The 24,233-nt window shown below is 48.3% G+C and overlaps 1 protein-coding gene across 1 annotated transcript in view; it reads right to left on the bottom strand.

Moving 5' to 3' along the window:
• PDZD11 (PDZ domain containing 11) overlaps positions 1-23,469 on the bottom strand; it is a 46,603-nt gene extending 23,134 nt beyond the window's left edge. Inside the window, exons 1-5 of the mRNA XM_088444998.1 lie at positions 23,321-23,469; positions 23,111-23,205; positions 19,467-19,550; positions 3,839-3,895; positions 1,326-1,424 (exon numbers count right to left, since the gene is read on the bottom strand). Of these exons, the coding sequence (XP_088301124.1) occupies positions 1,326-1,424; positions 3,839-3,895; positions 19,467-19,550; positions 23,111-23,203 (333 nt within the window). The 5' untranslated portion in view covers positions 23,204-23,205; positions 23,321-23,469. The remainder of the gene's footprint in view (positions 1-1,325; positions 1,425-3,838; positions 3,896-19,466; positions 19,551-23,110; positions 23,206-23,320) is intronic.
• Between the last annotated feature and the right edge of the window lie 764 nt (positions 23,470-24,233).

Genomic DNA, 24,233 nt, shown 5'->3' with positions numbered 1-24,233 from the left:
CATCCACCGCGGTTACAGATGTCAACATTGCCAAAGCTGCGGAGATGTTGCAAAATTACAGAAGGTTAACTGTATGCAAACATTCGGCTTCACTTGGCATCTCATTCGAACAGGTTCAGCATATTGTAACAATGGAACTGAAAATGCATCATGTGTGTGCCAGGTGGGTACCCAGAAATCTCACAGAAGAGCAGATGCAACACGTTAAATCGTGCAAGAACACAGTTCTAATGTTGGAGAGGATACCCGATTTCCTGACATTGACTATGATGAATTGTGGATTCGTCATTATGATCCGGATTTCAAACAACAGTCCAGTGTATGGAAACACGCAAATTCGCCTCCGCCCAAAAAAATCTGTGTGATTCCTTCGGTGTGTAAAGTCATACTTCTGCTATTCTTTGATGCTCACGGTATGATCCTACAGCACTGGGTTCCCCGTGGACAGACAATTAATGGTGACTATTATGCAAATGTCCTGAAAACCCATTTGTGTGGAGCCATTAGGAAGAAAAGACCACATCTGCTGAAGAAACAGTGGTTTTTGCTCTAAGACAATGCCCGACCACATGTTGCTGCTGTTGCATTGGCTGCAGTGACTGAAATTAATGGGACAGCACTGGAACCCCCTCCATACAGCCATGACTTAGCGCCCACTGATTTCTGGGCATTCCCAACCCTGAAAAAACAATTGCACAGAGAGATAATGAAGTGAAAAATGCCACAGCTGCAACACTAACAGTGATGTCACAAAACAGCCTACTGCACGCCTTTGAATCGTTGTAGAAACGCTGCAAGAAATGTATTGAATGTGAAGGATGCTACTTTGAAAAAGAAAAAATGTTCAGATCCTGTGGAGTCATCAGATTCTGAATAATAACATCAGTCTCATTACTTTTCAATCAGCCCTCATATATTGCGACCATCCATTAACAGGACTATCTATTACAGACAGCAGTATTTAATGGTTTATTAAACTGCCTATTTCTATTCTGTTAAAGAGTCACACTGTAAACAGCAGACCAAGGAAATAACTGACATACTAGTACTCCCCCTAGTGTTGAATATTAAACACGGCCTTGTTTTTAATAATCACATTCTGTTTCACAGCTATATTTAAAGATCTTTATTTGAAAAATTGAACGTCTCAAAGTACGTATTTACTTTTTAAAATGATTAATAGTAATTAAACATCACATTTTATCAATCGCTTGTGTGTTGCCACAAAATTACCTTTTTCTCCCATTAGACTTTGCAAGAATATAAACAGAAGTTTTATTTTAGGTTTAGTGCCACTTTATGTTGCCAGTAACTTTTTAATGTACCTTGCTGTGTTCAATATCTTGAAAATCCACATTGTTGACAGTCAGCACCTGGTCTCCCTCCTGTAGGCCTGCACGGTGGGCGTCCGAGTCTGGGATTACCTGCACAGATGGGTGATTAGATCAGTTTACTGTTTATCTGCATATTTATTATTTTCATGTATGCAAATTAAGCACGCCATGCCGCCATGCAGCCACTGCTGTTTTACTTATTCATATTTTCAGTTAGCATCTGTTTAGGAACTGCAATGTCATAACATTACAGTTCAATCTTTTCCCCATAAAATCTTTCCAGATGGTTCGGATGGCATAATGGTGTAGTCAGGGGGGTAGTAAGAACTTGTGCCTGCTGGGGGCGGCCTGACCCTATCACAGGAGGTAAGCTGCAGGGGGAGGCTGCAGTGATAACCCCTAGTGTGAGGTTGGGCAGAGTGGAGGGGGGAGTCCCTTTTTCTGTGGGGGCGGCTCTGTGTGGTGAGCATTTCTGGTGCCCTCTGCTGGCTGGCACCCTACACGCTAGCATACTTTTGTATAGGTCCGGCCGACCCTTGGTGCCCGATACCTCCGACACCCCAGCTGTCAATCATGGACATTGGAACAGATTGACAACTGGGCTGTTTGGGAAAAATGACGGGTGGTGTGCCTGTCAATATGGCCCTAGAGAGGAACACTGCATTGCTGGGATTGTCTGGTGCTACTGTAGCCTGACAAATAACCATTATCAATATGAATGCATAATAGAGTGCCTACTTGTTAAGTGGAATTTGGTCCCACATGACACCAAGTTACTAAACAGTAAGGCTGGGTACACACCTAAAGATTTTTTGTCCAACCATCCAACTAGTTGGTTGGTTGGAATGAAAATCTGGTAACATATGGGAGTACCTGATGATCAGCAATTTGCTCCTAAATGTCAGAAAACAGATGAAATTGGTTGTCAGACAAGTTTGTTAAATGTTTGATCTAAACAATTTGTTCAAACAACAGTTTTTGCCCATTTTCCGGCATTTGGGAGCAAATTGCTGATCGTCATTTGCTTTCATACCTTACCAGATTTTCATTCCAACCAATCAACTAATTGGATGATTGGACAGAAAATCTTTAGGTGTGTACCCAGCCTTAGTTGTGTGTATTACAAATTGTGTGTACTAAGTAAAATTAGAAAGTGTGGTGATTATTAGAACTACAGATTTGCAAGATATCCTGGGGCTGATGCAGCGTTAATCACAAGCTAGCTGTAATTGCTCTGGCTTACCTACAGAGAGATAAATGTGAATATTCATGCGTATGCAGAGTTGTACGTATCTCTCCAGCCAGACAGCCACAATCCATACGCTAGGTTTCATTTCCGTCATGTCGGTGTGTCCATGCCCCACCCATATCCTATATATTTACGCATCCACACAACTCTGCCACCACACTCTCTCTCAGAAGTCATTATACTACTTATTTTAAATTATATTATTATAATTACTCAGTGGAGATGCGCCTGAGATAAGTACCACTCTGCATTCCGGTAGTTGGGTATGCTTGGTTCCAGAACATGCAAGGTGCACACCACAAATGGACTTGGGTTCAACTCTGCATCAGCCCCTCTATGTCTAATGCTAGCCACATGGCAGATCCTGACCTAGGCTGAAAAATAGTCACTAGTCATCCTCCATCCACATTTCCCAACACGTCCAACAATAATCGGATGTTTTCTGAACAAATTACCATTAGCCTTGTTTTGGGATAGCACACTATGTTACTGGTCCAATTGGCCAATATCGGCTGCGTTATGGCCAGATGTGTGGTTCCAGTAAAGTTCCTATTTATATTCTACTATACAAGTAAAACTTGTCTTTGTAATATACTGATTTGTGCAATGTTCACTGCTCTATTAATATTAGTGTGTATATATATATATATATATATATATATATATATACACACACATATTTATACATACACACACACACATCGCTACCATACTCTTCAGCATTTCTAATATATATATATATTTTGTATTCTGTGCAACTTTGTAATACACTTTCTCCTTGGACTGGTAGTTCATAACTGGACAACTTTGGCTTAAGAGGCACAATACAATTAGTAGTAAAACTATGTGCAAACCAGTGTAATCCAAAAACCAACAGCATTGTGTAAAGGAAGCACCATGGAGGCATCTATTAGAATCAATAATTATTACATAAATGTGTAAGGTGCCACAATGCTTGCAGCCTCCGACAGAAGAGAAAAACAAGGACATACATAAAACAGGAACATAGAAGGGAGACAAACAAAAAGCAGATATAAAAGGCAAGGGTTGGGAGGGCCCTGCTTATGAGCTAGAGCTTACACTCCAAATGGAGGAGGGCACAACTGCCCATGGAAAGGAATCCCCAAAGTTAGGACCAGCAGTCATTTTGCAGGCACATATTTGTCCAATCTCGTATTAGTATTAGCATGTCAAGCAATACAATTTTACAAACTGTAAATGAATAAAAATGCCAGCAAAGCTAAACAAGACAAACCTTTGAAATAAAGATACCAAGCTGGGAAGCCTTTCCCCCTCTGATATTAAACCCAAGCTGCAAAGACAAAAAACAAAACAAAATACACATTACTAAATACTAAAAGGCCACAGTGATTCTAGCTTAATAACTACCGTTTATCTCTATGATCTGACGCAGTGAGTGATCTGTAAGTACTGCAAATCCCTTATTGCTAACAAGTTCCCTGGCTCAGATGGCCTGATAAGTCAATGTTGAAGAACTTCAAGGCGCAAATGTAATAGAATGCCTGCAAGATTTGCAAAGTGTTGACATTTCATTTCTAAGATTGCAAAATCAACCTGGTTATACATTGTAAAAAATTGCTGCAGGCAATTTACAAAATTGCCTCTTTAAATTTTAATGCTAGTTCGCCTGAAGATGGTCACTTTGCAAATCTCGCACTCTATTACATTTCAGCCCAAGAGACACTTGTTCTGTTTATTGACGTGAAGTTAAAAAAAACAAACAAACATCAACTTAGAAAATAATAGTATCCTACAGTATATGGCCAAACCAATCATTACTGGGATATACAAAAGGCTGATATCCATAGAGTGTAAGCTAAGATCTATTATCTTTAATCACCACAGTCACACTGCTGATGGCTATATGATTAAGCATATACCTACAGAACGATCAAAGCCTTTGATAGGATATTCTAAGCCTGGATACTTTGAAAGTTGCGACAGTTTAACCCAGATCCATATTTCTGTTGATGGTTTTGTGCTATGTACTATATAAAGCAATACCACTGCTGGAATAAAAATCTCCAGAAACATAAACCTATTTTCTTGGTTTCTCATAGAAAAGGCACATGACGGGGATGCTTTCAGCTTTATCCACTACACCCTTTTGCTGCACACATAAGGCAAAATCCTCAATACTGTACTATTTGGAAATCTTGCCTGTTAGGGACATGTATAACCTGCAAGGTGACAAACCGCTTTATTTGGAAAAGTAAACACCTAAGGTTATCAGATTTAGAGGGTGATGTAATGGCCAATTAGTTTACATCTCTAAATGAATGAGAACTCGCATATTGCAGTCTTTGGGTACTGTAGGAATGCTTTCATTGTCCCAATGCGTCCTGCGATATGGCTACATACCTTCTACATCTACAACTAAATGGTCATTAAAAATGTGAAATGAAGGGTCTGGTCTTGGTTTAAGCATCAATTTACACTCCCCTTTATTTACAAAAAAAAACAAAAACGGAATTTACCATTTGTAGTTTTAAGAAGATGGTCGAATAGTGGATTATCCACACTGGCAGACCTTTCCGTAAAAGGAGACAATAAATCCACTCTCCGAGTTGGTCGCCAGCAACAATCTACTCTGCAAAGACTGAATCTTCAATTGACAGTTACAGAATTGAATCACATGGAACTTTAAAACCTCTATGGGGTCTATGTACTAAGCCTTGGAGAGAGATAAATTGGACTGAGAATGTACCAACCAATCAGCTCCTGTCACTTTTCAAACACAGGGGTCTATTTACTAAGCCTTGGATGAAGATAAGGTGGACGGAGATAAAGTACCAGCCAATCAGCTCCTGACATTTTTCAAACACAGCCATGGCAGTTAGGAGCCGACTAGCTGGTACTTTATCTTCATCCAAGGCTTAGTACATAGACCCCTGTGTTCTGTACAGACAAGACCATTCTATAAGGCCATTATATGCACGAACCAAACTAAGGAAAACTTTGATTCTGCTGTACCTAAAGATCTTAATACTCCACTTACTTTCAGCAAAATGCAATTGTATCTTAGCAACTAGTCAGGTTAGAAGTTATAACATGGAAGTTGGGGAGTCATAGTAACATCCATGGCAGTTGCAATCCTACAGTAGGATTACAAACTTCTATACAGATTGTAGTATATTGGTTTATATATACACTATGTTCCCTAAAGAAACTACAGTGTGTTGGAGAAATTGTGATACCAAAAAGGTCCACAGCTGGTGGGACTGTCCAGTGTTAATATCTGTCTCGAAAGGTGTTATCAAACTGCTAGTAAAAAATATACTTCTACCTCCCTGTACCTGTCTTCTAGAACCACATTCACATAGTAATTTTGCTAATAGGACAAACTGTCTCCTTAACACACTTGATTACTGCAGCATGGGAAAACTTGGAAGCTAATCTGACATGCCCAAGGCAGGGAAAGGTCTTGAGGACTATTGAGATGGATGGCAATATGGGCAAGGTTAGCAACACTAGTTATAGTAGAGCTTACCTAGTTTCCATGGTGCTCTGAATTACATTTCACACCTCTGACACACCACACAAGCTATTTTAGACTCCCCTACAAGTGCTTTGAATCTAACACAGGGTGACCTTTACATCTATAAATTTACATAAATATATACATATCTCTCATTCCCCTAGCTCTTTTATATTCCGCTTCTTGTCTAAAGGTGCCTATCCACTAGGCGACCTGAAAGACTGAACGTCTAGCGTTCAGACCTTCAGGCCGCTGAGGTGCGGTGCCCGCACTGAACGGCGTTCACTGAACATCATTCAGTGCAGGAGCCCGACCTATCTCTGAACATGCCGAACCTGACAAGCGTCATCAGGTTGAAGGCCATGTTCAGTACATGACAAAGAAAGTGTTTCTGGGCGCTGTCAGGTTAACACATGTTTTTTATAAAAATTATTACAATATAGATGCATACATGAATAAAACAGAAAAACAATGCTCTAAAATCAAAAGAAAAATTCCCCTCCTATTAGCTCTGAGTCTGAGACCCAATGTCAGATATCTGGCAGTCCATAAGAGACAATATCTATTTTGAAATGCTGATACCAAGCACAGAAGTGTAATTGTATCCAATCTGGTATCTCTGTGATCCGGTTAGCAACATATAAATAAAAAAGATGCAGTTCTTATGTCATTTAGACACAAACAAGAATATATGCTGTTAAAACGGTGTGTGGAGCTCAGATGATAATGTACAACGTCTATTGATCATTCCGCAATTCGTATTTGATGCGGCTACTGTAAGGGCTGTTAAAGCTGATTGTAACTTTCAGATAGTCGGGGACGGTAAGGACCGAGCGTGCACGCACATCGCTGGTGCTTGCTGGCTATCCATTACAAGAATTTGTAAACAATGCGACCAAAACATCCTGGTTTTGGTCGGATTGTTCACAAAGTCGTGTAATGGATAGGCCCCTTTACACTTATAAGGTAATGCAAACAACAATAATAAGAAACCAATTACATTTTGGAAAGAAATACATTATTAGTCATGCACAACTGTGATTAGAAGACCCTTTTTAGATGACCAGTCTTTCCAAATAAAACTACATTTGTGTATTTAAAACAGATCAAAAGGTATTAGTCTAATATCCCAGGTCATAGAACATTGCTTTTCTTCCTAAAACTATAGCAGCAATGACTGTGCTTTTTTATTATATAAATAAAACTAATAAAAGGACTCCGTAATTTCTATACACATTGCCAGAGAAAACAAGAGATATGGTAAGAACTTACCTTTGTTATCTCTGTTTCTACAAAGTCCATAGGGTCCACAGGGTTGACCTTGGGGTATAGCTGGATCTGGATCCACGGGCACCACGCAGTTAAAGCTTTAGCTGCTCCCAGGATGCACTTGGGTCCATCCTCCTCTATACCCCGCCCCCGAGCCACAGGCACCTCAGTTGGTAAGCAGCCCAGGCCGGAGGAGGAGACTAAACAGAGAGAAGGAAGACTGGAACACACAAGAAAACCACTCTCACAGAAAAGGGAGACGGAAAACCGGTGACCAGCAACACAGCCCTTTTGAAGCCAGGTGCGTCAGGGCGGGCGCCCTGTGGACTTCGTAGAAACAGAGATAACAAAGGTAAGTTCTTACCATATCTCTTGTTTTCTACTTCAGGGTCCATAGGGGGTTCACAGGGTTGACCTTGGGGATGTCCCAAAGCAGATCAACTAAGGGCGGGGACGCTCCTGTGCAGAAAGGAAAATCCTGCGCCCAAAGGATGCATCCTGAGAGGCAAACGTGTCAAACGTATAAAACCTCAAAAACGTCTGAATGGAAGACCAAGTGGCTGCCTTGCACAGCTGAACAGCGGAGGCACCACGTCTAGCAGCCCAAGAAGGACCCACAGACCGAGTGGAATGAGCCTTAACAGAGGCTGGAACAGGTAAACCTTCCTGTACATAAGCCTCCCTAATAACAGAACAAAGCCAACGGGCTAAGGTTTGTTTGTTGGCAGGCCAACCCCTCTTATGAAAACCAAAGAGGACAAACAACGAATCGGACCTTCTAACAGAAGCAGTCCGATCAACATAAATTCTTAGAGCACGGACAACGTCCAACGAAGCCTCGCCAGCTGTAAGATCAGGGGACTGAAAAGCTGGCACCACCAGTTCCTGATTGATGTGGAACTTAGAGACAACTTTAGGCAAAAACTCAGGACGAGTGCGAAGCACTGCTCTGTCCTGGTGAAAAATTAAGAAGGGGGGGACTACAGGAAAGTGCCACCAACTCGGATACTCTCCTGGCCGAAGCAATTGCCAAGTGTTAACCACTTGAGGTCAACCGACTCAAGACGTTCAAAAGGAGGTCCCTGCAGGACCCGAAGAACCACCGCAAAGTCCCATGGAGCCACAAAGGGAGGCTGAATTCTAAGAACACCCTGGAAAAAGGTATGAAGGTCAGGCAGTATAGCGATTCTACGTTGGAACCACACAGACAGAGCCGATACATGAACCTTCAGGGAAGCAAGACGTAAGCCCAGGTCAAGACCTGACTGCAGAAATGCCAAAATCCTAGAAACCCTGAACACCTGAGGATCAAAGTTTCTGGACTCACACCACTGAAAATAAATGTGCCACACTCTGTGGTAAATCCGTGCAGAGGCTGGTTTACGCGCCCTCAGCATGGTACCGATGACAGAGCTTGAAAAGCCCCGGGACCTTAAGACGGCTGTCTCAAGAGCCACGCCGTCAAAGACAGGCGACCCAGATCTGGGTAAAGGCTAGGCCCCCGAGACAGCAGGTCCCGACGCTGAGGTAGAAGGAACGGAGCATCGACGGACAAGCTCCTGAGATCGGAGTACCAAGGACGTCTGGACCACGCTGGAGCCACCAGCAGAAACGTGCCTCCGTCCTGTTTGATTTTTCTTAGTACCCGAGGGAGCAGGGAGATCGGAGGGAACAGATACGCTAGGTGAAATGTCCATTTCACTGACAGCGCGTCCACCAGGCTTGCGCCTGCGTCCCTTGTCCTTGAGCCGTACACCGGTAACTTGTAATTGTGACGAGAGGCCATCAGGTCCAACTCCGGCAGTCCCCATCTGTCCACGAGAAGTTGAAACACCTCTGGGTGAAGCGACCATTCCCCAGGATGCACGTCGTGACGGCTGAGGAAGTCTGCCTTCCAATTGAGGACTCCCAGGATGAAGACTGCCGAAATCGCTGGAAGGTGGCGCTCCGCCCAAGCCAGGATCTGAGACACTTCCGACATTGCAGTTCGGCAGCGAGTTCCTTCCTGGTGACTGATGTACGCCACCGTGGTGGCATTGTCGGATTGCACCTACACTGTCCTTCCGTGAAGAGCGGTGCCTGACGACAGCAGAGCCCTGTACACGGCCCGCAGCTCCAGCACATTTATGGGAAGAACTGCTTCCTCCGCAGAGCAACGGCCCTGAAGAGACAACGAGCCGGTCACTGCCCCCCAACCCCGGAGTCTGGCATCTGTTGTGAGCAGAACCCAGTCCGGGATCCAAAAGGGGCGACCCTCGATGAGATGAGCTGGCTGAAGCCACCAAGCTAGAGACTGGCGCACTTCCGAGGACAAAACCAGTGTCTGGGATCGGATCCGGTGAGGCAACCCGTTCCACTCCGATAGAATCTGCCCCTGCAGGGCCTGGAATGGAACTGGGCAAATTCCACCATGTCGAATGCCGACACCATGGACCCTAGGACTCTCATGGCAGAGTGTACCGACACCCTGGCACTGCTCAGGCAACTGTGTATCCGCAGTTGTAGGGAAGACCCCTTTTCCGGCGGCAGGAAAATCCTTTGCTGACGAGAATCCAGAAGGGCTCCCAAATGAACCATCCGTTGTGATGGGATCAGAGAAGACTTCATCCAATTTATCAACCACCCGTGTGCCTGAAGACAAGCAATGGTCAGGTGGAGATGTCGAACTACCTCTGGGGAGCCCGCCAGCAGAAGAAGATCGTCCAGATACGGCAGCAGCCGTATGCCCTGGCCCCGGAGGTGTGCGGCCATAATTGCCATCACCTTGGTGAACACCCTCGGAGCCGTGGAAAGGCCAAAAGGCAACATCTGATACTGGTAGTGATGTTGCAGGATAGCAAACCTCAGATATCTCTGGTGTGCCGATGCTATGGGCACATGAAGATAGGCGTCCTGGATATCCAGGGAGACCATGTAATCCCCTGGTTCCATCGCCAGAATGATGGAACGTAACGTTTCCATCCTGAACTTGGGAACCCTGAGGTATTTGTTCAGAGACTTCAAATTCAGGATAGGGCGATGAGAACCATTGGGCTCCTGTACCAGAAACAGAGTAGAATAGTACCCCGTCCCGCGTTGAGACTGCAGAACGGGAACAATGACCCCTGCTTGTAGCAAGGATTGTATAGCCACCTGAATCTGGGAAGCTTTGGTCTTGTCCAGAGAAGGACTCGTGCAAAAAAACTGGCGGGGCAGCCTGACCCGAAAAGACAGGGCGTACCCCTGAGAGACTACTTCTCGAACCCAGGCATCCGTGGTGGTATTGTGCCAACACTGGGCGGATTGGAGAAGTCGGCCTCCCACTCTGAGGTCCCCCAGACGGAGGCCCGTCCCATCAGGCCGCAGGTTTATCTTCCTGCTTGGAAGAAGGGCGCCGAGCACTCCAGGCTTGCTTCTTGGGTTTAGAGGCGGTCTTAGCCGCCGACTGTCTCGGGACCTTTGCCTTACCCTGAACCCATAAGGAACGAAAAGCCGAGTTCCGGACCTTGGCAGGCGTTGCCGCTGAAGGGAGGAAAGCTGACTTGGATTTAGCCAGGGTATCCACTATTTTGTCCAAGTCCGGACCAAATAGGTATTCTCCATTGAAAGGTAAGGCCCCCAGGCCCTTCTTTGAATCGGAGTCCGCTCTCCAGGACCTCAGCCATAAGGATCGGCGGGCAGACACTGCTGCAGCCGATACTCGAGAAGTCAGCAGACTAGCATACAAAGAGGCTTCTCCAATGTAGGAAGCAGCGTCCCTCATCTGTCCCAACAACGCCCTCTGGACATCCGGAGCGTCGTCCGGAAAGGTATCCTCCAATGCGTTGGCCCATCCCTCAATGGCCTTGGCCACCCAGGAGATGGCCATGGACGGTCGGGCCACTGCCCCTGAGAGGGAGTAAATGGACTTTAAGCAAGTCTCAACTTTCCTGTCCGTGGGATCCTTCAGCGAGGATATAGGCGGTAATGGCAAAGTAGCGCTCCATATTAAACGGGTGACATGAGAATCCACCACCGGTAGAGTTTCCCATTTTTTACAATGTGCCTCAGGAAAGGGGTAATTAGAAGCCAATCGCTTCTGAGGTAGGAATCTCTTACTGGGCGCCTGCCAAGCTACCTCCATATGATCCATCAACTGATCAGACAGGGGAAACACCGCAGAAGCCACCTTAGTTTTTTTGAAACTAGGATACTTCGACTTAAGAGCTGGTGCCTCATCCTCTATTAGGAGAATGGCTCGCACAGCCCTAACCAGTGCTCGCACATTAATGGTTGACTTGGTATCCACTTCCTGGACCGATGTGTCCGAGTCAGTGTCAGCAGGAACCTCCCCATCATCTGAGGACCCCTCTGAGTCCGATACATGTGCCGCCTGCGCCATTAGTGTGCGTTTTGACGACCTAGAAGGCATGTCAGTCTGCAACATTGACTGAAAAGCCGAAGACGCGGCCGCCAAATTTTGTATGGAGTTGGAGAGCACATCCACCCAGGGTGGAGGAGCCGCCATAGGGGCCTGGAAGGGCACCACAGACTGCTGCGTCACAGGGGAAGCCTGTATATACATAGGCAACCCCGCATAAGGACCAACAGACTGAGACCCGGGGGGGCTGCCCAATAATTGCGGGACACCCGGTGAATGGGGGACGGCCGGCTGGGGCAACGCCCTAGTAGGAACCGCAGTCGGGACCGACAGACGATCCGCAATAGACACCAGCACCTGAGAAAACATCGCCCATGGTGGTTCCTGCGTTATAGGAGGTTTTGATGGGCCAGGAACCACCTGTCACCGTCTACACAGGCCATCCTGTGACAAATCCTCCCTATCCACTCCTGCAGAACGGCGTCCGCAGGAGACCAACACCGGAGCCACGGAGTGCTCAATCTCCTCGTCCGACATGACAAAATATATTATATAAATAAATAATATGAGATATGGTAAGAACTTACCCTTGTTATCTCTATTTCTACGAAGTCCATAGGGTTCCACAGGATACCTTGGGGTATAGGTGTGACGTCAGTCGCAGGGCACCAAAGAGTTAAGCTTTCAGCCTCCCAGGATGCACTAGGTCCCCCTCCTATACCCCGCCCCCGGGCCAAGGCACCTCAGTTAGTTACCAAGCCATAGGCCGGAGGAGGAGAAGGAAGAGAGAGAACAAAGATCTGGACACATACAAGAATCACATTCTCACCAGAGGGAGACGGAAAACCGGTGACCAGAGCAAAGCCCATCTGCAGCACAGGTGCGACAGGGCGGGAGTCCTGTGGAACCCTATGGACTTCGTAGAAATAGAGATAACAAGGGTAAGTTCTTACCATATCTCATATTTTCTACTTCAGGGTCCATAGGGTATCCACAGGATACCTTGGGGATGTCCCAAAGCAGTATCCTTTAAGGGTGGGGACGCTCCTGTGCAGAAAGGAGAATCCGCTGCCCGAAGGAAGCATCCTGAGAGGCGAAGGTGTCAAACCTGTAATACCTCACGAAGGTATGGACAGAAGACCACGTAGCAGCCTTGCAGATCTGAACTGCCGAGGCACCACGTCGAGCTGCCCACGAAGGACCCACAGACCTAGTGGAATGAGCCTTCAGAGAAGGAGGGACCGGTAGGCCTTCATGAAGATAAGCTTCAGAAATAGCCATACGGATCCAGGCTGCCAAAGTTTGCTTTGAAGCAGGCCAACCCTTTTTACGGAAGCCATAGAGGACAAACAAAGCGTCCGACTTCCTAAACGAAGAAGTGCGGTCAACATAAGTCCTTAAGGCCGCACAACATCCAAAGAGGCCTCACCCACGGAAAGACCCGGTGAGTTAAAGGCCGGAACAACTATTTCCTCGTTAACATGAAACTGGGAAACAACTTTGGGAAGAAACTCGGGCCGAGTGCGGAGCACTGCCCTGTTCCCATAAAAAACCAAGAAAGGGGGTCTACAAGAAAGAGCCCCTAACTCAGAAACACGTCTGGCCGAAGCAATGGCCAGAAGGAAAACAGTCTTAGCTGTTAGCCATTTAAGATCCACTGAGCCCAGTGGTTCAAACGGCGGCCCTTGGAGAGCCCTCAGGACCACAGCCAAATCCCAAGGCGCCACAGGTGGAACAAAGGGCGGCTGAATGCGGAGAACACCCTGCATAAAGGTGCGCACATCCGGGATTGTAGCAATCCTACGGTGAAACCAGACAGATAGGGCCGAAACCTGTACCTTCAAAGAAGCAAGGCGAAGCCCATGATCTAGTCCCGCTTGCAGGAAGGCGAGAATCCGAGACAGACGAAACTCCCGCGGTGCATAACCTCTCGGTCGACACCACTGGAAGAACGTATGCCACACGCGATGGTATATCCTCGCGGAAGACTGTTTCCGAGCTCGTAACATGGTACGCACCACAGAGCTGGAAAACCCCCGGGACCTCAGCATGGCCGTCTCAACAGCCACGCCGTCAAAGACAGCCGAGTCAGGTCCGGGTGAAGGCAAGGACCATGAGACAGAAGGTCCGGTCGTAGCGGCAACCGCAGAGGACTGTCCACGGACAGACCCTGAAGGTCTGAGAACCAGTGCCGTCTGGGCCACGCGGGAGCTATCAACAGGAGCGTCCCTCCTTCCTGTTTGAATTTCCGGATTACCCGTGGAAGAAGGGAGACCGGAGGGAACAGGTATGCGAACCGGAACGTCCACCGGATGGACAGAGCATCCACCAGAGACGCCCCTTCGTCTCTTGTGCGAGACCCGTACACCGGCAACTTGTTGTTGTCCCGGGACGCCATGAGGTCGATTTCTGGAAGACCCCACCTGTCCACCAGTAGTTGAAAAACGTCCGGGTGCAGGGACCATTCCCCCGGATGAACGTCCTGGCGACTTAGAAAGTCCGCCTCCCAATTTAGCACTCCCGGGATGAAGACTGCTGATATGGCCGGAAGATTGCGCTCCGCCCAAACCAGGATCCGAGAGACCTCTACGAGAGCCGCCCGACTGCGAGTTCCTCCTTGCCTGTTTATGTAGGCCACGGTGGTAGCGTTGTCCGACTGGACCTGCACCGGGCGACCCTGGAGAAACCGCTGTGCCTGCTGGAGAGCATTGAAGACCGCACGGAGTTCCAAGATATTTATTGGAAGCTCCGCTTCTGTCGGCGTCCACCTGCCCTGGAACAAGTGTGGACCCGAAACTGCTCCCCAGCCCCGAAGACTGGCGTCCGTTGTCAACAGGACCCAATTTGGAACCCAGAACGGACGTCCCTTGTTGAGGTGGGTCGTCTGTAACCAGCACGCAAGGGACAGGCGAACCTCCTGGGTGAGTACAATCGTCTGGGACTTCAGAGACTGAGTCAGCCCGTTCCACTTGGACAGGATCAGGTGCTGCAGAGGTCTGGAGTGAAACTGGGCGTATTCCACCATGTCGAACACCGACACCATGGAGCCCAGTAACCTCATCGCCGAGTGTAAGGACACCCGGCGGCTGTGCAGGCAACTGCGCACCCTTGACTGTAAAGCAGAGATCTTGTCCTCCGTCACGAAGATCCTTTGCTGTCCCGAGTCCAATAAGGCTCCAAGATGCAGAATCCTCCGAGACGGGATTAGAGTGGACTTCTGCCAGTTGATTAGCCAGCCGTGCCGTTGCAGCAGTGCAATGGTCAGGTCCAAGTGGCGTAACAGGAGCTCTGGAGATCCTGCCACCAATAACAGGTCGTCCAAATACGGCAACATGCGGACTCCCTGCAGCCGCAGAGAAGCCGCCATGACCGCCATCACCTTGGTGAAAACACGTGGTGCTGTTGCCAGGCCAAAAGGTAACGCCCGAAACTGGAAGTGGTCGCTGCGGATTGCAAACCTGAGGAACTGTTGATGGCGCAAAAGAATAGGGACATGCAGGTAAGCGTCCTGTATGTCCAATGACACCAAGTAGTCCCCAGGTTCCAGCGCCAGAATGATGGACCGTAGGGTCTCCATCCGAAACTTCGGGACCCGCAAAGACTTGTTGAGTGCTTTGAGGTTGAGAATCGGACGATATGACCCATTGGGTTTCTGTACCAAAAATAGATTTGAATAGAAACCCTGGCCCCTCTGGGAGAATGGAACAGCCACTATAACTCCAGCCTGGAGCATAGTGTGCAATACCTTCCGCAGCTCCGTAGCCTTTTTCCGGTCTGATGGGAGACCCGTGGTGAAGAAGCGAGCCGGGGGTCTGTGCCGGAAGGAGAGGGCGTATCCGTGGGAAACCACCTCCAGAACCCAAGTGTCTGTCGTAGTGGTCGACCAACACTGGGCGAACTGTAGCAGGCGGCCTCCCACCCTGGGATCCCCCAAAGGGAGGCCCGGACCGTCAGGCCGCAGGCTTGTCATCTGGCTTGGGGGCCGGACGTCTGGTACTCCATGCCTGCTTCCGGGGCTTGACCGATTTCTTAGGGCCAGCCTGTCGAGGAAACGACTGTGGTTTGGGCCTGCCCTGGGCCCTAGATGACCGAAAGGACGATGGTCCCGAACCAGAAGGAGCAGCGGCCGACGGGAGACAAGCAGATTTGGCTGCCGCCAGCGTGGCCACAATCTTATCCAGATCCGGACCGAAGAGAACTTCTCCGGTAAACGGCAACGCTTCCAGACCTTTCTTGGAATCTGCGTCCGCCTTCCAGGATCGCAGCCACAAGGTGCGACGAGCAGCCACCGCTGCTGAAGAAATTCTAGACACCAGAGTACTAATGTCTAGAGCCGCCTCGTTGATGTAGGTGGCCGAATCACGAGGATTGCCAATCAACTCCGCCTGTTCGGCCGGACAGTCGGATTCAAAAGAAGCCTCTAATTAATCCGCCCAGCGCTCCATCGCTCTGGCAACCCAGCAAATGGCCATAGCCGGCCGTGCTGCCCCCCCTGCAAGGGAATAAGCGGACTTCAGGCAGATTTCTACCTTGCGGTCCGTAGCATCCTTAAGGGAGGACATGGATGGCATCGGCAATGTGGCACTACGGACAAGACGGGTCACGTGAGAATCCACCTGTGGAGGGGATTCCCACTTAGCAAAATAATTATCCGCGAACGGATAAGCCACCGCCAGGCGTCTCTGCGGCTGGTATCTTTTGCCAGGTTGTTTCCACGCCTCCTCTAAATGACGTGGCCCGAAAGAGGAAAGACTGTGGCATCGCCCTTCACATCTTTGAAAAAGGCATACTTAGATTTAGCCGCTGGGGGAACTTCGTCCTCAATCACCAAGGCTGTGCGGACCGCCCGAATAAGTCCAGGAATATATACTTTGGACTTAGCATCAGCGTCCTTAATATGGAGAGGTTCCTGATCGTAAGGATCCAGAATCTCCCCATCATCAGACGTCCCTTCGTCATCCTCATAAGGAGCGGACAGAGACGCCACCGGCCTTTTATGAGGCCGCATCACAGACTCCCCTTGCAACACATCCGACAAGTGCTGTACAGAACTCGTCAGGGAGTTAACCCACGCTGGCTCCTGAGAACCCGGGAGCGGGGAAATAGGGAGACTGTGGGGTACCACCAATTGTCGTGGGAACCCCTGCATGGGTGACGACACCACAGACTGCTGGGACAAACCCATCGGAGTAAACGCGGGCTGCGGAGCTAACTGGCCCACTAAAGCTGTTAACGCCTGAGCGAAACAAGGCCAGGGCGGCTCCTGTACCGGTGCTGTAACCGTAATAGGCCGCGCCATGGACAAACACTGCCGGCAAAGGCCCTCCGCGCTACCCTCCCCCTCCGCTAACGGTACTTTGCACGTGGTACACTGTAGCCGGAGGGGAAAATCACTTTCAGACATGATGGCACCACGTATGTGACCTCTCTCACCAATTAAGTATTAAATAGGCGAGAGACCACCCTGCAGCACCGCACCGCAAGGGCTTTAGCAGAAGAACAGGGACAGTAATAAAGCTGACAGTTTAGAGAAGAAAAGTTACAGGCAGCGCTAGCACAGTCACATACAATGCAGAGAAATAACAATTCCTGCACTAACAGCGCTGATTACTCAACTACACAGACACAGGGCCTGGTAGGACACAGCGCTGCATACACAGACCTGAGCCACAGCGGAGGAGAGGTATGCGGGGGGACCCAGACCACGATGCTTCCGTCCAGCGCTTCCAGCAGCGTTCACCATGCGTTCTGGAGAAGATGGCCGCCGAGGAGCAGAGAGGAGGCTGGCCTGGGGGAGGAGCGCTGCCACAGGACCAGTCGGCAGCATGCAGAGAGGGCTGTGTGCAGCGGGGGAGGCGCCGGCTGTGAGACAGGGAAGGCGCGCTCCCCTGGCATGCATTTAACCCCTGGGACGCCGCAGCGCTACCGCTCTGCTGCGGTCCGCTGTCCCAGGGGGTAGTGGAAGCGCAGGTTGGTCGCCTGGCTCCACGCTGCAGCCAGTCCCCAGGGAGCCCCCTGCCTGGGGACTTAGGACCATGTGATCAGCGGGGACCCACCGCGGGACCCCGCTGCTTACCTCTGTCCCCCTTGAATCCGGCCATGGTCCGGAGCATCTGGGGTCACCGCTAGCTGTGACCCCAGACGCCCACCAGCATCCCCGGATCAGTACCGGCGTTCTGGTACCGGCGGGGTGTAGGGAAGACAGCATGGACGTCAGGACTGACTGTCCATGCTGTTCATCCAGATGTGCAGCCACAGCTGCATGAAGAAAAAGCTTCAGGGGCTCTTCTAGCCCCCACTCCAACAGGTGCACCCGACTCCGGCCGGGCACCAAACTAAAACTGAGGTGCCTTGGCCCGGGGGCGGGGTATAGGAGGGGGACCTAGTGCATCCTGGGAGGCTGAAAGCTTAACTCTTTGGTGCCCTGCGACTGACGTCACACCTATACCCCAAGGTATCCTGTGGATACCCTATGGACCCTGAAGTAGAAATATCTGGCAACAGAGCCGAATCAAGCGCACTCACCAGTGTGCTGAACAACAGCCCACAATATGGTACTGTATAGCAAACAACTGTATGTGACGGACCTCACAAATACGTGATTTATATAGCTGAGGTCTGTAGATACGCCCCTCCCCCACACACCTGCAGCGCTTGTAGGTGAAGTAAAGGGATAGGTATAAGCTGACAGTAAGTAGAAATAAGCACAGACAGGCAGCACTAGCAAAAGTCACATACCATGCAGAGAAGATATACTCACTGCACCTTTCCACTACAATCAACCTCCCAGATTCAGTGTCTGGGAGGGCTATAGCGCTGTGTACACTGTCCTTGATCGGGGGAGAGGTACACAGGGGGACCGGTCCGAGTGCTCCCTGAGTGTATCTGCGCTGCCACAAGAAAATGGCCCCCAGAGACCTCAGAGGAGGAGTGGCCGAGTAACTGCAGCTCAGCGACGCCAGACTACATGCTGAAAAGCGCGCTGAGCTGAGGGGAGGAGCCGCTAAACAGGAAAGGCTTCCTCCCCTGTCTAGCAATTAACCCCAGGGCTGCCGGCTTCCCGCTTGCCATTGAAATCCCTTGTGGTCTAGTGGTCTCACGGGGTATTCCTCCGCAGAGGGGGAGCCCGCCGCCACCGCTAGCAGCCCCCGGTCTGTCCCCTAGAACCGGGGGCAAAGGACTGCATTTCTGGCAAGACCCGCGAGGCGCCGCTAATCGGTGACTCGCGGCTTACCTTGTCCCCGGCAGCAGTCCAGGTAGGTCCCCAGAGTCCGGCGAGTACGGACTCTGGCCTCCCGCCGCGATCACCAGTGCGATACTGGCGTTGCGGCGCCAGCGGGGAATAAGAGCGGCAGCGTGGGCGTCTGTATAGACAGCCCTTCGCTGCCACTAAAGAGCCGTTAAAAAAATAAAAACCCTGACAGGCTTTTTTTTTTTGTAAATAAAAAAAAGCTTTTTGGGGCTGCTCCTGCGTAGGGTGACCTGACTGCGGCCGGGCACCAACTCAAACTGAGGTGCCTGTGGCTCAGGGGCGGGGTATAGAGAGGGAAGGACCCAAGTGCATCCTGGGAGCAGCTAAAGCTTTAACTGCGGGGTGCCCGTGGATCCAGATCCAGCTATACCCCAAGGTCAACCCTGTGGACCCCCTATGGACCGTGAAGTAGAAAGGGGAGATCCCCAATACACTGTCACATCACTGCTCTGAGTACTAATTTCTTTGTGATGTATTGCTGAAGTCATGTAAACAACAGGCCGCTTTATCTCATCAAACCAAACCTGGGCTCCTGGCGGCTTCTTCAGAAGTATGGACCGAGGTAGAAAATGTGTTAACTCGTTGTTGTAATCCGAATTATAAATTCGCTGTGGCAAAAATAAAACACAAAAATTAGTTCACAAAATGAAAATATGTGCAAAACAATTGCAGCACTGAGATCCTTAACAGCATAGAATGAAATACATACTCAAGACCATTATATCTAATGACAGACAACCTATGAGGCATATTTACTAAGCAGTGGATTTATAAAACCCTTGATTTTTAGTTTGTTCCTGCCATATTTAAAAGGGCAATAATAGTGAATGCAAAAATCAGGCTTGTTTTGCATTCAGCATTATTGCCTTTTTAAATCTGGCAGGAACAGTCTGTAAAAAATCAAGGGTTTTGTAAATCCATTGCTTAATAAATATCCTTATATTTAAAGAGCCTTGTAACATTACTACCAGTTTATATACATAACAAAACACTATACAGAATCACACGGTAAAGAAGAATCTTCTTTAATAGTGATAGAAGAATCCAGCAGAATTATGCATAAAGCTGGCCACACATCTAAAGATTATCTGTCCAACCAGCCAACTAGTTGATTGGCTGGAATGAAAATCTGGTAAGGAATACAATTAGCAATTTGCTCCCAAACGCTGGAAAATGGACCAAAACTGTTGTTTGAACAAATTGTTTAGATCAAACATTTAACAAACTTGTCTGAACGAACATTTTAATCTGGCATTTAGGAGCAAATTGCTGATCATCAGTTACTCCCATACGTTACCACATTTTCATTCCAACCAATCAACAAGTTGGCTGGTTGGATGTAAGTTGTTCTAGTGTGTGGCCAGCTTAAGACTAACGGTTCAGCAGTGCAGATCAATCACATACAATAAATAGTATAGAATATAACTCAAAATGTGAGCCAGCATATGCCTCAATGTTATAGAGCACAGGTTCTCAAACTCGGTCCTCAGGACCCCAAACAGTGCACGTTTTCCAATTCTCCTCACAGAATCACAAGTGAAATAATTGGTTCCACCTGTGGATCTTCTAAAATGTGGCAGTGAGTAATGAATACACCTGTGCACCTACTGGGTAACCTGCAAAACGTGAACTGTGTGGGGTCCTGAGGACAGAGTTTGAGAACCACTGTTAAAGAGCATCATAGTTGATCATTTCATAAAAGCAGACCTAACCTGCCTTAAATTCAGCCAAAGGGACATGGTTCCAACCCAGGTCAGGCCACGTTTACACTGCACCTTCGATCTGGGTTATTCCCAGGTCAGCCCCGTTCATACTGAACCCGGGTCTGCCCTGCTAAATTTGTGAGGTCATAAAGAGTGGGAAGTGACTGCTCCACAACCACCAATCAGCTCATTTTAGGCATGACCCAGGTCGGATAACCCGGGTCGCGCCATTTGCACAGCGCCATTACCCAGGTCCATCCTGGGTCCAACCCTGGTAACAACTGTCCCCTGATCATATGGTAATGTAGACTAGTGGACTATGGAAAAAAAAGCATAACAGTTTTGGGAAAAATTTACATTTTTCAGCAAAAATATTATTATTCTTTATTTACATATATGGTGCCACAAGGGGTCCGTAGTGCCTTACAAAGCACAAACAGAATGAGCGAGACAAGAAACAAGTGACTTACAGTTCAAAATATTGCAGGACAAGGACATGGTTTATAAACATTGCTGCATCAGCAGACATAATACTCAAGTAAGCAGCAGGTCGGCAGATACCAAGGGTTAGGTGCCATGGTAGGCTATATGTAGTAGATGAAGTAAGGGAAAAGGGCCCTGCTCGTGAGACCTTAGATCAGCGGTTTTCAACCACTGTTCTCTAGTGTGCCGCCGGAGATGAGTCAGCCAGTGCGCATCCCCCGCCAGTTAGGCCTGGATAGTGCTGGGTTCTTATAGATTGCTCAGATGAGGCCCAGGCCATGACCTACGGAGAAGCGGCGTGACATCATAGGTCACGCGCGCCGCGTCGCTGTCCCTCCCGCCCAATGCTCACTGCTCTGCAGTGAGCGACAGCGGGCTCTTACCACTACAGCACTGTAGCAGCTCCTGCAGTTGAGGGACAGCGATCTCTGCTATTGAACGGTAGGGGCCAATTTTTGGGGAGGCCATAGTGATTTCTTCTGTTGGGGCCACTGTTATTGCTTTTTTCCTGTGGGAGGCCACTATTACTGTGTTTTTCCTGTGAGGGCCATTGTGATTGTGTTTAAATTTCCACTAATTTTAACAGAAATAATAACAAATATCAACATTTATTAAATATATGTTGATATTTGTTGTTATATATATTTGAAAAAAAATGGTGCGCCTTGGCAGTTTTAACATTTTGTTTAGTGTGCCGCGAGTTATAAAAGGTTGAAAATCACTGGCTTAGATTTTAAAAGGGGAGTGGCAGAAAAACAGGGGTGACACAGATGGGATCAACAGTGAGCAAGGAGCAATGGGTTAGGATGCAAGCTGGAAAGCTTTCATGAAATAGTGGGTCCTGAGAGACAGTTTGAAGGTTTGTAGAGAGGAGGAGAGTCTGATAGGGAGGGAGGGAGAGTTCCAGAGCTAGGGAGCAGCACGGGCAAAATCTTGGTGTGGAAGGAAGTAATCAAATGGCAGGAGAGCTGGAGCGAAGTGGGAAGGCGGAAGTGTGAAGAGAGAGAAAGTCAGATATGTAATTAGGAGAGGATTGGGTGAGGGTTTTGTAAGAGAGTGAGTGGAGCTTGAATTGGGTTAGGAAGGAGAGCCAGTGTAGGAATTGCAGGAGAGGGGAGGCAGATGTAGTATGTTTGGAGAGGAAGATGAGCCGGGCCACAGCATTGAGGACAGATTGGCGTAAATAGAAGTGGGAGGCCAGATAGGGGGAGGTTACAGTAGTTCAATCTAGAGATAAGCAGTAAGTGGATGAGGGTCTTAATTGCCTCCAGAGTGAGTAAGGGTATGATCCTAGAAATACCTCAACCCCGCACTTACAGGGGCATATCCAATTAGCTGCATGGCTTACCCACCGGCTAATTGGCAGCGCTAAGCAATTCAATCAGCGGCTGATACCCCGCGCATTACTTACCAGAGGCTGCACTTTTCCTTGCAGCCTTAGGAGCTACGAGGAAAAGTCTGTGTACAAATGCACCTCTGGTAATTAATGTGCAGGGAAACCTATTTGATTCTGCATTTTACGCTGAAGTGGGCTACCACATGGGAAAAAGGCTAATTAATTGAATAGCTCCAGGAGTACACTCTCTATAAGTGTACACAGTAGGAATGGCAAATCGATGATTCCCACAGCGGTCTGTCGAAATCGATGCAGGTTTGCCATCGTCTACATTTAATGCATTAGATAGAAGATTGGAGAAATAATATTGATCTTCTATAAAATGTATATTATTTTGATGCACTTGCTGTTTCGGCATTAGGAAAATATAGTGTAAATTCATTTAGAAAAAAAGAAATAAAAGAAATTAAATGCATGAGCAGCGGAGCAAGAGATGCCGGGGACCAGGTAAGTATAGCTCTGCTTACATATCAGGATTTTGGATCGATTTTTATAAACATATTGTGTCTCCATAAATATTATGATTCACAGCTGATGACACCCTTCTATGTAACCCTGGGAACCGCTGCAAGCAATGAGGAAATACCTCCTGAAGGGGAATCCAGGCCGGAGGGTTCTCGTAGGGAGGCAGGAAAACAACAGGGTACGGGTACTCCTCGTACGCAGGGCGCCCCTCCATCCCTACAGAGGAGAGGAGGTCACTGTTATGTACATGCATAGATGGTACTATAGACCAGTGACAGAGAGAGCAGCGTCAGCATTACTGCTGGCTGTCACCAGTCCTCAGCCCACTCACCCGCTCCGGTAAACAGAGCACAGCAGCGATGGATGTGACAGTGCGGACACCTTCTTCTTCCCACTTCCGGCTCTCATATCTTCCAGCCCTAGCACTAGAGCGCCAACTGCACACGTGTTCCTCGTCTCTCGTGACGTGTAGGATGGAATCACTGATTGAATCCTTTTGAGGAAGGAAGTCGGTCGCTCAGGAGTCCGTCAGTTCCATTCATTATATTGATGATAAACGTACCAGCACCTTGACGAGGCTGATGTTAGCATCTTATTCGTGCTCCAGCTTCTTATTCAGTAAATGTTATCTTAACACAATGAAAAAAAAAATAATTGTGTCTACACAAATTTAAATTGTATTTTACCTGGCACAACAAGGTTTTGTGCATAAAATAAGGTAGTAAAGTGGGCACAGGCACTAGATTTTTTAATTTTGAATAAGTAGTTGTGCAAGGGTTAAATAGCCTTGGTCAACACATTTCACACTTGGCATCATTATAATGGGTGCAAGGTGTCCGGTGCACACGTGCCCCTGGGTCCAAGGGGGGCACACACCGCACACCCTGCACCCATAGTAATAATACTCACCTTTCTGCTGATTCCGGTGTGCTGCTCCGAAAACACCAAACCAGCGCTGCGGGGCAGCAAAAAATCACTGAGAAAGCGGCGGTGACCATTTTTCCGGTAACCTGCGCATGCGCAGAAAAGATGTCCCCGGGAATAAGACGCGAGTGCCATTTTCCCGCAGACCTGCGCATGTGCAGTAGATTCTGGCATGAAATATTTTGTCATTTTAAATACGTGGCTGTAGTTGTGCATGTTGTGCAGTTGTTAAATAGTCTTGGTTAACAAATTTCACGCTTGGAACCCACAGAGGGTGGTCACTTACATATGAGCCACTTGCAATTTGCCTTGACCAACAA

Source organism: Taudactylus pleione, unplaced genomic scaffold (genome assembly GCF_031769625.1).
Source record: "Taudactylus pleione unplaced genomic scaffold, aTauple2 ptg000375l, whole genome shotgun sequence".
Classification (NCBI taxonomy): domain Eukaryota; kingdom Metazoa; phylum Chordata; class Amphibia; order Anura; family Myobatrachidae; genus Taudactylus; species Taudactylus pleione.
This window is presented reverse-complemented; position numbering and strand designations above follow the sequence as displayed.